The 14,584-nt window shown below is 42.6% G+C and overlaps 1 protein-coding gene across 4 annotated transcripts; it reads right to left on the reverse strand.

Moving 5' to 3' along the window:
• Positions 1–2,194: 2,194 nt before the first annotated feature.
• On the reverse strand, positions 2,195–14,394 carry irf2b (interferon regulatory factor 2b). Of its 4 annotated transcripts, none has more exons than XM_062524818.1 (9): positions 14,300–14,393; positions 12,562–12,654; positions 12,160–12,259; positions 11,628–11,804; positions 11,276–11,304; positions 10,196–10,295; positions 7,878–8,027; positions 5,704–5,747; positions 2,195–3,759 (listed from the first exon to the last, which is right to left on the reverse strand). In XM_062524818.1, the coding sequence occupies exons 1-9, from the start codon at positions 14,330–14,332 to the stop codon at positions 3,472–3,474; spliced, it is 1,014 nt and encodes a 337-aa protein (XP_062380802.1). In that variant the 5' UTR covers positions 14,333–14,393; the 3' UTR covers positions 2,195–3,471. The 4 variants fall into 4 exon arrangements, with proteins under 4 accessions (XP_062380802.1, XP_062380801.1, XP_062380803.1 ...); XM_062524817.1 differs by having other exon boundaries at positions 11,270–11,304; positions 14,300–14,388; XM_062524819.1 differs by lacking the exon at positions 14,300–14,393 and adding an exon at positions 13,744–13,962 and having other exon boundaries at positions 11,270–11,304.
• Positions 14,395–14,584: the final 190 nt, after the last annotated feature.

Genomic DNA, 14,584 nt, shown 5'->3' on the forward strand with positions numbered 1-14,584 from the left:
TACCATTGTCCCGCTGTTTTAAGTTACCATTCAAGGAGTTCAAATAGTTTCTGACTAACTGGTGGCCGATTTGCCAACATGTAGGACAAACAAATTCAAGAACTCTTTCATCCTGGCTGGTGTTGACATTTTAAATAAGCATGTGTTTATGTCACTGCGATAATTTATTTTAATCTGGTCTGACATTAATGTTGCATTTATTGACCATGCATTATTGCTCTTCTGATGTTTGTGTGAATTTTGCTGAGTCTGTACAACAAACTGCCCTTGAGGATAATACATATATCCTTTGACCCTTAATCTTTTGAGGGCCGCTTTGTACAGACACAATAAAATAATAAGGACATGCACTTTTACATGGTGACCAAAGAATTTGTCAGTATTTGTTGGCAGAGAACCCCTGAGTGTGGAGAGGGGTGAGTCTGGGACACCACTGTTTAGCCTTCTGGAGGTGTTGTGGGTCTACTCTATTAAATACCCATGAAGGGAGATGACTGCCATGTTTTTGTCACAATCTAACCCCATACATCTCTATGGGAGATTCTCTGAGTGCTGTGTCTTTCTCATTAGAAAGTCTCTGCCTGTACCATTCACTATTTCAGTTTCAAAGAACTAGGCATAAGAAAACAATAATGGAAAGGTTCCTTTAACACAATATACTTGTCCAAATATCCCTTCAAATGGCTATCAGGTGATATTTTGGGGGAGTTATGGAGTTATGGAGTTTATTTTAACCCGAAATAGACAGATTCCAGTTACATAAAATAGGGCCTAGTAGTGGGAATTTGACACAGCTTATGACTGCAAGACACTTTCTTCCATTTCAGTTATTTTCCCCAAAAAAACATCTCTGCTGCCCTCTTGCGCACGCCACACGCATGTGTATATGCTCAGTATGCGTTGCAAGCAATTTCCTCTTCAGCCACTAGTCTGTGCCATGTGATTTGTTCTGTGTGATAGGTTATGTCTAAGTGTTTTGCCATCGTGTGTGCAGATCTAAATAGTCTGTCACAGTATTTCGGTTAACCAGACTCTCTGAGAACATGTAAAGGATCTTCTCTAATCCTCCTCCAAATAGAATTTTAAATGTGTTAAAGCAACATATCTAGCAACCAGTCATTCACACGCTTCTCACGGGGACAGGGGGAGAGTGTGTGTGTGTGTGTGTGTGTGTGTGTGTGTGTGTGTGTGTGTGTGTGTTTGATGGCGAGGTCAAAGCTAGTGTAAACAACTTTTGTCATCACGTGGGAGATAAATGAACACGTATAAAACAACAACTTGTGCACCTCTCTATGTTCTATGTATACTGTAGTGTAGCACTAGCCCCAGAGAGACCATATCTGTTGTTCACCAAAAAGACATGTTCCCTCCCACTTTCCATTCAGCTGCGATGTGTGCATATCCACGTCGTACGTTGCAGAAGCGCAACCGAAACCAAAAGGCGCGAACATCCCCCCCAACCCCCTTCTGCACCCCAGCCAACACAACCGCATCAAATTACATCTGAACTGTTACCCATGTCCTAGGCTGGGGTGAACAAACATTCATAGCGCCCCTTTTGCAATTTGCAACTGTGAACCCACAAAGACTTTGACAATAAAATACCTAAAAAAAAAAACATTACATAAACAACATTTATAAACAACACAAACGCTCTCTTGTTAAGACTGTTATGGCTAGTAGTATGCAATTCTAAATGCGCTCATAGACACTTGCATATTTAGCCTTCTATCGACATTTGGTTCACTAGTTAATTTGACACAATTTTCAAATAAGCCAGTGCTTCGATTCCTTTGATTGTTCAACCAGTTAATGCACTGTGTAAGCATGCAGCAATTGTGTATGCCTGCAGCTGGTACAAGACTGGTCCTTCCTGTTGGCCTGTAGCTAGAAAAAAAAGATGCCACATGTGCTGCCCATAAACTCTGGAACAGAGGCAACGGCTGGAGGTATTGCCAAGTGCCATTTGAGCATTGAGTATTCTCAGTTACTACTACAATGATAGTAGTAAGCTATGGTATTTGGTCTGGAAAGAAAGGGTTTGGAAACCAAAGTGTCTTCTAATTACTATATTCTCAGGGGGAAACAAAACCCTGTCTCTAAAACCAATTCAACTCACTGCATTTTGGAATCCATTGCATCTTGCAAAATAAATTACCTTTGCAGATGTGTGTACACAAACGGACACAAAAAGCAGTGTTCGACATTTATTACAAAGAGAATAACATGGTACATCCACAATTTAAAATAAATCTTCCATTAAGATTTGTAGAACAGGTGATCCACAGGATTTAAAGTGGCTCATGAACGCACATGGCTACATGTACAGACATGTCTTCACATCATTGAACAAATTTATACACACAAACAACACAAAAGAACAAACAAAAACATATTGGCACAAATAAGCAACAGCCACATTCTCTCACACACATACAAACAGTAGAGAACTCAAATTGCCAGGTGTCCTTTTTTTATAAAATAATAACAAAATATATAACAGTATTTAACAACTGGGGGCTGTGGGGATGAAGCAATACAAAGCAGAATATTCCCTTTAATACAAAAATATAATGGCTTAACCTAAACTTCCAAGATAAATTAATTTAGATTAGGCTCATTCGACTTCATGTAGCCGTCTTACGAAGACTGCAGACGTAATTATTTCTGAGATTCTGATACGTCTTTCAAACCGGAATTGTGCATACGTCAAAGGAGGTGAAGGAACTGACTAATTTCACTGCATTCTTTACTTTAGTAATGATATGCATGTGACAAATAAAACTCCTTGCATCCTTGTATCATGGTTGAAAACGTATCAGAATCTCAGAAATAATCACGTCTGCGGTCGTCTTAAGACTGCTACATGTCGAATGAGCCTATTGAGTGCATTAGTTTTTTTTTTCTTTGACACCCACACTGAGGCAATCACTAATTGTTTTTTTGTTTTTGTGACTGTCATCAGAGGGGTATCCCCATCGAGAGGACGTTTTGCACGATCCCCAGATAGGCCACAGATTCACCCGTTTTAAACGCTCGTCTAATAAGGTGCAGAAGCTGCTCACAATTACGCAGACGTCACACAGGTTATGTACATATTCACAATCCGTCCCGCAACCTCACCTGAGTCTGGCTGCTTTTTTTGAGGCACAGCCCTCGTCCCTGCAGTGGAGGTGTTACACACCCATATTCCATCATTCTTGCCTTTCGTCACCAGTCTCATGTACAGCCAGTGCTTGCGATCGTATATATGACCTGGCAAAGTTTGCCTGACTCAGGGAGTTCATTAGATCATAATTTCCTAAGGAGGCCAGCACCCCACCACATGTCCTATGTTCCTGGGAGAGTGGGGTGGGTGGAGGGGTTGGTCAAAACTGCCCCTCTCTGGTCCTATGTAATGTTCTTTTTGTTTATTTTATTTTTTTGGAAAGATGAGCAGAGGGAGCCAGCCTGTGTCCCTCTCAGCTTTCTTCAGCAGCTCTTCACGGATTTGGACACGTCGGAGGTCTTCATGATGACGCTGGCGCGCGTCTCGTGGCCGGACGTGGACGACGTGGACGTCTGCCCCGAGGGCCCTGCTGGCATGGCGCCTGGCTGGGAGGCGGGGACGATCCAGGGGCCCATCCCTGTCGAGGCCAGCGGCGCTTGGCTAATGGTCACCGAGAAGGGCGTCTTGCTCGACGAGACGAACGTGGCCATGCCGGGCAGAGAGATGGTCGGCTTCCTCATCTGAACCTTGTGGAGAGGGTGCCAAAACGCCTGGCAACAGAAGATAAGTGGCCATCAGAATGAAGGTTGGGCTGTTGGCTTAGGGTGTGTACAGAACATAAAAACATAAAAACATCAAATAATTCAGAAATGATAAGGATGAGATCTTTAACTATTTCAGATAATTGAGGCAGAAATCGTTCAAAAAGTGTTCCCTTAAAAAAAAAAAGTCCTGTGTGAATAGTCATATCTATCTTGAAGCTGCAAGATTCGGCGCTTTGGCTATTATGCCTCTACCAGCTGCTTGTGGGATGCAAACAGACTTGAGTCAAGCAAGCTTTCACTGCTAGATAAATGTTGTGACACTTGAACAAACAGCTAAATACATTTGTTAGCGTGTGCCTGTGAACACGTGGTGCCCTTAGCATCATCGGGTTAAAACATTCTTCCTCCACTTGAGGCCAAAGAAAGTGATTAATCTGCTCTGAGGAATGCAGAGGAACTTAAACCTGCACAACCACCCCCACACAAACTCTCTCTCTCTCTCACACACACACACACACACACACACACACACACACACAGAGACACACACACACACACACACACACACACACACACACACACACACACACACACACACACACACACACAGAGACACACACACACACTTACTGTACATAGACACACACACATACACACACACACACACACACACACACACACACACACACACACACACAATTATTCTTGCCTAATTTTGTCAGGCTACTCATGCCTGCAGCGTCTGTTTCCCTGTTTCTCTCACAGGAAGGCCCGCTTCATTTGGGCCTGAACCTGAAACCACCACATGCTGGACCTCTGACTAAGTAGCTCTTTCCCTAATCACACGCGTTATTTATGGTGTCCATTGTTCATTCTGTCAACTGCTACTTTTTGCCAAAACTACCAACAAAAATGATGCTCTTGACATCTGGTGAGTCACGGAAACTGTGCTTGAGTGGCTCTACCGTAACAGAACAATAGCCAAGACATGATGAAAAAAACTGATGGAGAAATTTCTGGTAACCGTTTCTATTTTCCTGGTACTGGCTAGCTCTGTTTAGGTAGAGATGAATCAGCGTGTGTAAAGGGGTAATCATTCTAAAACATGCTGCAACACATTTGCCTTAGAAAGTGAGACAAAGTGGCTTTGTCTGTTTCGTTTTTTTGGAGCGTTTTGTGTCAGTGGTGTCAAGGAAGGACAGGAACTGAGAATAGTGGCTGAGGTTGCAGATGCTGCCGTTGCTAGTAGTTACTGCAGGGTTCGAAACTTGAAGCTGAACGCCGAAGTTCCTCAGTGACACATTTATGCACACGTGTGCATATCTCAACAACCTGCCTATCTATCGTTAGACTCGGAGACAAAAGGAAATGTACATGTTTGGAGTCCCAAGACCTGAAGGGTCCAGTGCTCAAACTCATTCTGAGCAGTAAATAATGTGTTATCGGTTCCTCACAGGTTGGCTCAAACATCAAACCCAGCAATGAGCCCGTAAATCAACAGATTTGTGGGTCATGTGACAGGAAACTGAGACTACAACATATTATGTCTCTGACATGATTGTGTTTGTGAGCAGATAGTTACGGTACTTTAACAGCTTTGGCTGAATTCTCACGTGGAGGACCCAGTGATAAATACTACATACAGTGGTCAGTAGTCCCCAATGGTAGTGTTCAACAGTACAACTGTAGGACAGCACTCATATGTATGCTTTAGTGGCAGTGAGCTGGACAATGGGTAAAAATGATAGATAGAAACTTAATTTATCCAACGGGATATTTAGGCCCAGGTTTGATCCTCCATAATGTCTAGGCTATAGGCAGCAGTGAATAGGATACTAAATAACAAGTTTACACTTACATGGCTACAGTACGTAGATATGCTTTAGAAGCTTTGTGCAAGTGTATGCTTTGTTGACTTGGTGAGAGATAGTGACTTGTTATTGTGCATACCTCTTTACTGTCCTCTTCACTGTGCACACTGTCTGTGTCGCTGTCTATGAGGAAGAAGAGAAACAGAGACAAAGAATGAAAACAAGCCTCCAAAGATTACCTGACAAACAGGTTTGTGTGTGTGTGTGTGTGTGTGTGTGTGTGTGTGTGTGTGTGTGTGTGTGTGTGCATGTATGTGTGTGTGTGTGTGTGTGTGTGTGTGTGTGTGTGTGTGTGTTTGTGTGTGTGCTTGTGTGTGCGTGTGTGTTGTGTGCATGCAGGTGTGTAGATTGTCTCCGTGTGTGTGTGTGTGTGTGTGTGTGTGTGTGGAGATACAAGGGTGGGGCAAACGAAAACAAATTTTGCTCCAGTTGTTGGCCTATCTTGTACAGTATGAGAGGATCTAAAGATTTTAGCCACCTCGAGCAAAGCAATCTCTCTGCAAAATGACCAGGCACGTTCCATCAAGTCAGGGCACAACGAGGAATGAGTCCAACACCCCCCCCCCCCCCCCCCCCCCCCTCCACAACCGACTCCCCCACCCCCAACAGATTCCCACATTAACAGCTGCCAGAAGAGCTGCGCGTGTCTGTGGGGATCCGTTTCAGCCAGACTTGAACTCCGCCGTTGCTGCTGCTGCTGCTGCATTGCAGTCAAGACAAGAGGAGTAAGACGAGAGTGGAGTCTTGTCTGCGCGTTGCTGCTTTTACACCTTGTCCACACACTGCCTGTGATATCACACACTGAGGCGATATCTGATGCATGTGTTTGTCAAATGTCAGGGCACGCTCCATCGCACACATGGGAAATCCCGACAGCAATCTTGTTATAACTATTACATGATTTATATGTGTACTGAGATGACACGCCATGCATGGAGTTTACTGGGCCAGTGTAGTGATCTGTGGGCTGTCGTCTCTTTGTTTTGTACTGTTCCTCTGGCGAAAATGTGTTTAAATCAATTACAAAACAGAAACTGAAGTTCCTATTTTTGACATGAAAATGAGAAATGGGCAAAGTGGCCAGAGGTTACAGTCTACTTTTCAACTCTTTGGTTTTCTGGGGGGAAAAAAACACAACCAAAAAAAAAAAACCAACTCCAGCATAACAGGCTCTCAGAAATGTACTTTCCAATCCTCTGGAGTTGACAGCCATGAGTGAGTCATGTATCGCCTGAGATCAAATGGCTGTGGGATTAAAGTCTAGCTGCAGTCCTGGTGGCGCGAGAGCCACTCCCTGATTGTTCATTAACTCTCTTCAATCTGCGGAGTTAAAGATCCATTCCGCCATTTCTTTTATTTTTTTTTTTAACGGCAGTAAGCACGTAATGACTATGAAAGCACCTGAGAGGAAGAGACATTAACCCTTGTGGCCATCACTGTACTGAACAACAGGAAGTTGAAGCTTTTATGTCTTGACCTGAGAGATGTCGGTGTGAAGGGGTCAAAGAGGGGCCATGTTGGGTCTAGAGAGAGTCTGACTTTCGACTCTCGTCTCAGACAGCGTGTGGGCTTGTGGAATCGTTAAGTATAGGAATGTACTGTAGCTCATGGTAATCTCCTTAAAACTGTAAGGCAATGTTTGCTTGTTGCTTGTAGCTACTGCCAATATCACTAGATGGCAAATGTGCTGTGTCTAGTGGTACATTCTGTGTGTGTGTGTGTGTGTGTGTGTGTGTGTGTGTGTGTGTGTGTGTGTGTGTGTGTGTGTGTGAGAGAGAGAGAGAGAGAGAGAGAGAGAGAGAGAGAGTGAGTGAGTGAGTGAGTGAGTGAGTGAGTGAGTGAGTGAGTGAGTGAGTGAGTGAGTGAGTGAGTGAGTGAATGAGTGAGTGTGTGTATGTGTGTTCGTAGAGAGAGAGAGAGAGAGTTAATGTGTTTAGGCAAAAGCCCTTAGAGAAACCGACAACTGTCTGACTAATGGCATTCTTTTTTGTTTTTTTGCGAAGCTACACCCCGGTACAAAGACGTCTGCTCTAAAAGGCCAGAGCAACAATAAACTACGGCCAAGACTTCCATCTCAGGCAACAAACTGCTCCCACACACTCTGAAGCAACACATTAATGCAGTCGCACGTCATAAACATTCTCATTTCAGATTGAAACTCTCACAAAAAAAAAACAACAAAAAAAAGATACTCTCTACACTTTAGCCAGCACATCACTCCGCCTGTACAGATGAGGAGTTTAGAGCCCAAACCTCCGTAGGTGGACACGGGGGAGATCTGCAGTGGGTAGGGGTGACTGGAGGTGACCGACGGCTCCTCGTTCTCCGTGATGACCTCGATGGTCTGGCACACGTCCGGCAGGTCGCTGATGATCAGGTGGTCCTCTTCAGGACTGCGGCTCACTAAAACAGAGAGCATGCTGGGTATTAGGTAGAACTGGGGGAGTAACGAACTACAGTCAATTAAACCAGTAGTTTTAACTGGATTTGCATTAGCTTGCTAGCAGTTCACTTCAACTACATCCATGTTTGCATTTTAATTTCCTTGTTTGTGTAGTCACCGATTCAAAACATATTTTTCCATAAAGGGAAGTAATTATTTCAATTTTACCATGCTTCTCTTCTGGAATCCCCCTTTGTTTTTCTTTCATCCGTACTGATGCATATTTGCAAAACTAAACTGGCATATGTCATGCGGAATTATAGCAAAATTGTGTCAATTTTTAAATGTAAACATGTAAATGTTATCACTATGTCAAGTAGTTTGAACTTCCTTTTCTAAGTAGCTTTAGTAAACCAAACTGTATTTGTCCCATGAGTAGTAGTAGTAGTAGTAGTAGTAATAATAGCAATTCAGCTGCCTCTGGTGTGAAGTGGTTAGTAGCCCTATGCTTTCCAAGAGGCACACCAAGCTCTGGTATGGGGGGTCACCAATGCTCAGAATGAATGCTGGGCTACCTGGGGGGCTTGAAAGTGTTTTGGCCTTGGCGCGGGAAGTGGTCAGGGCTATTTATGGAGGAAATGTTCTTGGAGAGGAGGCTAATCAACACAGGAAAGGACACACACACACACACACACACACACACACACAAACACGCAGACATGTGTAAACACACAAACATAAGCACACAAAGCCCCACACTCACAAACCCAAACACACTAAACGCTTCCCACAAATAAGCGCACATACAAGCTCTCTCTCTCTCTTAAACACACACACACACACACACACACACACACACACACAAAGATGCATACAAGCTCTTTGCTATCAGTTGTTTTGCTGATAAGACTTGGTAGCCTTTGGACCTGTGTTATACTAGATCAGATACAAAGGCCATTCCCACTTTTAATTTTTAATTCCAAAGACGACACTGACGCAAAGTGACCACAGAATCCTAGTCCAGCACACAATCACTCGCTGCAGCACACTGTACCGCAGCCAGCATAAAAAACATACAGCTTGACCCAGCAACGTCCCCGTACGCCTACGCATAAACCCAACGCGTTATTACACTGGCCAGTGGACGCTCCCGCTACACATTAACTAGTGGCTGCCTCAGAATTGCAGGGTTGCAGATAACCTCTTCTTATTTGGCACAGATAACAGCCTAATTGTGGGACTGTGGAAAAAAAATCAGGAAGAGGAACAAGCGGTTTTCAGTACAGCATGATTCCACTTTCGGGGAAAAAAACAGAAAGATTGAGGGGAGGGGGGGGGTAATTACAAAATCAGTGACTTCCTTATCTGAGTGCATGTTGAATGCACATATTGCAAGTCTATACTGCTAAAGCGGATGGGATTCTTTGTCGTTTGGCAGTATGGGAGCCAGGCGATTGGCCTTTATCAACATGCATAATAACCTCATATCACCCAAACATTAAGAGCTGCTGAAGACATGCCTCAGTTAAAAAGTGGGAAGAAATCCAGACTGTGTGTGTGTGACTATCTGTGTGTGTGTGTGTGTTAGAGAGAGTGATAAAAGGAACTATCCAAACACTCCCTGAAAAGGACACCAGCAAACTTACGAGAGAAAATAACTTATTTTCACATCTAAATAACACATTACATAATCCAAAAAGAGGCACGAGTAAATTCACACTAAATGTTCCAACCAACTTCCAACTACATGTGGCTCACTAGTGTGAATACAACTGGTACACTGACACCACAACCTGATGTAATTCTAAAAAAATATATCATGAAAAGACACAATTTCATACTTCTCCTGAGAAACACTACCGTAATTTCCCGACTATTAGCCGTGGCTTATACATTGATTTTGCAAAATTTCTTCATCTACGAGGTTAATACAGGGGGCCAGTTAATATGGTGTTAATATGGTTTTGTTTCTTTTAACTGGCATAAAACACTGTCCTGCGGCTTATACACAATGTGGCTTATATGCGGGAAATTACTGAATCATATTTATCAGACCTAAAGAAACATAATGTAGAAAACTGAAAAAAAGAAAAGAAAACACACAATACACATGGAAAGAGGGTGGGGGGGAGGGGCTTGGAGGGCCCTTGCATCTCTCAGTAGAAGAGGCATTCTCTACTCTACTCACTCGGTGGGGTCGTGTAGTCTTGTGGCACTTCCTCTTTCACCAGCACGGGCCTGTAGGAGAAGCCATTGCTGTGTTCCCAGGCAGGTGAACAGGGCTCCATCTGAGAGGGGCAGAAACAGGACATTAAGCTGGGCATGAGGGCTACTATGCAAGTGTGTCTCACAGGTGGTTTTCCAACATTTGTGATTCCACAGTGCAGGAACTTGGTGAATAGATAGAAGTGGTCATAATGTGGTCATAATAAAACATAACTGAAACTAGGCCTACTTTGGTGTGTCACTACAAAACATAATTAACATCCGAAAAACACTTAAATACATCTGCACCTGTAATTTACTATAATAAACTATAAAGTAATATACGTATCATTATATTATTGTATATATTATTAATATATACAGTATATATATTGTTCAGCTCCTGCAGGTAAAGTTTCAAAAGCTTTTTTTTAATGTCTCATTAATCTTTTGATATATGGCAGGTAGCAGCTCCATTATCCATGAATTAACATGAAAGTCTAGACTGTGACCCTAAAAACACCATCATAAATGAAAAGTTTGTATTTCAGAGTGATGGACACAAAATCGCTGCCTAGCATCAAAAGCAAAAATCGATTGTGAAACAATCATGCATCAACATTGCATGTAACATTTGTTAAAACTTTACAACTACAGTAATTTCCTGTGTGTTAGCCGCATTGTGTATAAGCCGCAGGACAGTGTTTTATGCAAGTTAAAAGAAACAAAACCATATTAATACCATAATAACTGCCCCGTGTATTAGCCTCATAGCTGAAGACATTTAGCAAAATCAACGTATAAGCCGCGGCTAATAGTCGGGAAATTACGGTACAGCGCCGGAGCAATGGAAAGGCATTCACACACTGAATAGCGTGCTTCTCATCCTGTCGCTACTGTAATAGAGCTACTGAGGTGCCAACAAAAAAAAAACCTGTCTCACTGTCACAGTGGCTGTAGAGAGTTTGACCATTGTGACGAAACACCCTGCAGAAGGGTCAAAGATGGAGCAACACAATATGACTCACAGCAAATGTACTGTACATGATTGCATTACCTTTACCTTCTCTTCTTTTTCACTTCTTTTTTTGCCTGCAAAAAAAGGGACATTTTTTTTGTTTAAGAAAGATGGCTGAAGTAGGTATATGCATAAGTGTTGACTTGAACAATAGGCTACACTATTCACAGTTTCATTGGCTTTACTCAACTCAGACATTGTGAAATTCTAAAATCCACCTCAATAAACATCTGTTTAATCACCAACTATGTTTACGGCTGTTTTGACAGTATCTTATCACCTGTGTACTATCGTACAGTGCCTAGATTAAAGAGCTATAGAGTATTATAGAGGAGCCTTTCATTGCTGTGAAGAGATCTAGAGCTATAATAGCGATAGGGGATGACAGATTACTGACCTCTCTTTGTTAGTCGCTCTGAAGGGGAGAGCATTTTATAAACCCTGAAGGCATTTGTTCCTTTTTTGATACTCTTATCTTTCACCTCCTCGATGTCGGGCAGAGAGTTCATGGCACAGCGAAAGTTAGCCTTCCATGTCTTTGGATCTGGCTTGTCCACCCCTGGTTGATATTTCCCTAAGTGATGGAAAAAAGAAAATAAGTAAAGAAGAGGGATTCAACTCATGTGATAACTGTATTATTACAATGTAAGAGAGTTACATATATGGATAACGTCCATTTAATAAGCACCACGTCTACCTTTAAAACAAAGCTGCATGAATCTGAGCATAATGTATGCTGTGAAAATGCAAATACCCATGTTGTGTATGCATGCATACAGAATAAAGAGATAGAGAGAATGTGCATCAAAGAGAGAGGAAGAAGGAGAGGTTATGTGTACTAGAGTGAGTAGCTCAGAGGAAAAACAGCCATGTTGCTTTGAGCTCCTCTGAGTGCAGGGCAGGGGTGCCCTGGCGGTCTCACTCAGTACCTGTGTGAATGGCCCAGTTCCTGAAGAGCGGAGCATCTTTCTCCACGTCCCAGCCGTGGCGTGCCGCGTGCATCCAGGGGATCTGAAATATCCTCTTTTCCTGCGTGCGCACCACAAGACAAAACACACAAGAGCAGGTCAAACAGGAGAGAAGAGGAGAGCTCGGTGACAGCGCTACCTGCATGCACCCAACAATAATCAACACTTATCGAGCCAGAATGACCAGTTTAGACATGCAGGTTTGGGGCGCCATCCAAAGGTAAAACATAATGTATAACGATACAAAAACAGACTGTAAGAAAAAGGCCAGTGCCAGAGCGTAAGGCATACTGACAGGGGATGCAATTTTGAAAACATGATTAAAAAAAACTTGCTTTCAGGTGTCACCGATGGGGTACTCACTTTGTTAACCCATCGGAGCCCTGGGATTTTACACGAGTTGATTTGTTCTTCAAGCCATGGTCTCATCCGCATTCTTTCCACTGGCATTTTGGTCTATGAGGAATGAGGGTTAGAAAGACAGAGAGCAAGGGAGGGAGAGAGAGAAAGAGAGAGAGTGAGAGAGAGATAGAATGATCTGGTGTATGTCATGTTCAGAGACAGCTACCACAACAGTGCATATTTCTACAGTCCATTAAGAGATCCAAGATAGGAGGAAGCGAGCACAGATTAGTCTCCTCAAAAGACTCTTAATGCAAAAGCTGGCCAATGCACATAAAAATGCATGTATCCTATCTCCACTGGCTGTGGCTTGTGCCAAACATTTTAAAACACACACGACAATCTTTTTTTCTTTCTCTCTCAATTCATTGGAAGGCAGTTTGTACATACACTTTATGTTCTGTTGGAGGCCTTTGAAGAACAATAGGCTAAATCCACATTGCTGAGATGATCTAAACAACTTTTGGCAAGCAATCTAGCAACAGTGCAGAGAGCCACAAAGAAAATGAGTGTGATAGTAAGGCCGCCTAGCCAACAGATGCTTCAAGACCTGTCTAACTTCTGTTACACAGATCATGAAGAATAATACAAGAGTCTTCAAGACATTTCATTCTACAGGCACAAACATAGATTTAGTATTTCCCATTTATTCTGCAGCATACTGATCTGAAATAGATTGTCTCGCGTAAGGCTGCTAATAGATCCAAAAGGCGCAATGGGACTATTTTAACACACGCACGTATTCACACAGACGGAGCTGGAGAGCGAACGAGCAGGCGGCACTTGTTCGATAAAAGTAATACTTGCAAACACTGTATTTCAGCATGAGATATTTCTGCAAACCCAATTCCCCAACCTGCAATAGTTAACTGTAACATTATCGCCATTGTCTGGCCCTGATAGCTTTGACAACTTCTCTCTACAAGTCACGCTGTCGACAAGCTGACAGTCTGTGGCCAAAATGAAGTTCACGAATAAACTGGGTGACAACTGACAAGTCAATTCAAAAGTGAAAATAACAATTCCCGATGTGTATCCCATCAAAACATTCCCTTACTTTCGATTGCGCTTAGACCGATGCACACTAGGCTAAACAATATAATTGTTGCTCCTAGAAATAAAGACATGCGGAAATGTCGTTACCTTATGAAATAGCCCTGCGTTTTGAATAAGGCACCGTTGATCTCGTTAGTCCTCAGAAGTTTACGTTAAATATGTGAATTCCAATAGCAAAACGAAAACTTAAATGAGCCAATTTCTGTTGCCCAGATCGAAAGCAAAACAAGTAAAGGAAACTGGTCTGTGGAAATCCCCTCCCGAAAATGTTTGTTTGACGTCTGAGGACCTAGAGGGCGTTGTATGAGGATCACGGAAGTCTGCTCATGGTCTTCACTGTAATGCGAAACTCAATTTCATTTTCGCTTCCTTGTTTCTCAGGATGCTGCCTTAAAGGCAGAGGCATCCTCTTAAAACAGTTTAATATTCAGTTCTCAGTAGTCAGTTCTGATTGTTTTCCCTTTCTGACAATATAGAGGTAGCCTATTCCCATTCACTGTCGGACTAGTTGTTTTTCCTCACCACATACATAAGTCATAAGTCTGCTTACGAGGAAGCATGTAACTTGAGAGTTGTAAAACTGAAATACAGGGTCATTATGGACTAATAATACATAAAAACATGCCTCATCATAATTACGCACCTCATGAAGATTCGTCTGCAGAGTAGACTGCATATGAACACCACACAACCAAAAAGTGCACGGGGCAAACTCTATTCCGAGGTCAGCATCCCTGTGGGAGCACTGCAAAAGCTAAAGACCAAATGCACCATAGGTATTTTCAGGGAGGCCATGGTATGGTGGCCTAATAATGCAGTTCTTTAATCACAACTAGACACACATCAGTGACCAACCAATTGTAACTATCAAGTAAGCCACAGTGTGCCTATTAACTTAAAAAAAAAAAAAAAAAAACATAAATAAATA

The sequence above is a fragment of the Sardina pilchardus genome, chromosome 21, assembly GCF_963854185.1.
Source record: "Sardina pilchardus chromosome 21, fSarPil1.1, whole genome shotgun sequence".
Lineage (NCBI taxonomy): Eukaryota > Metazoa > Chordata > Actinopteri > Clupeiformes > Clupeidae > Sardina > Sardina pilchardus.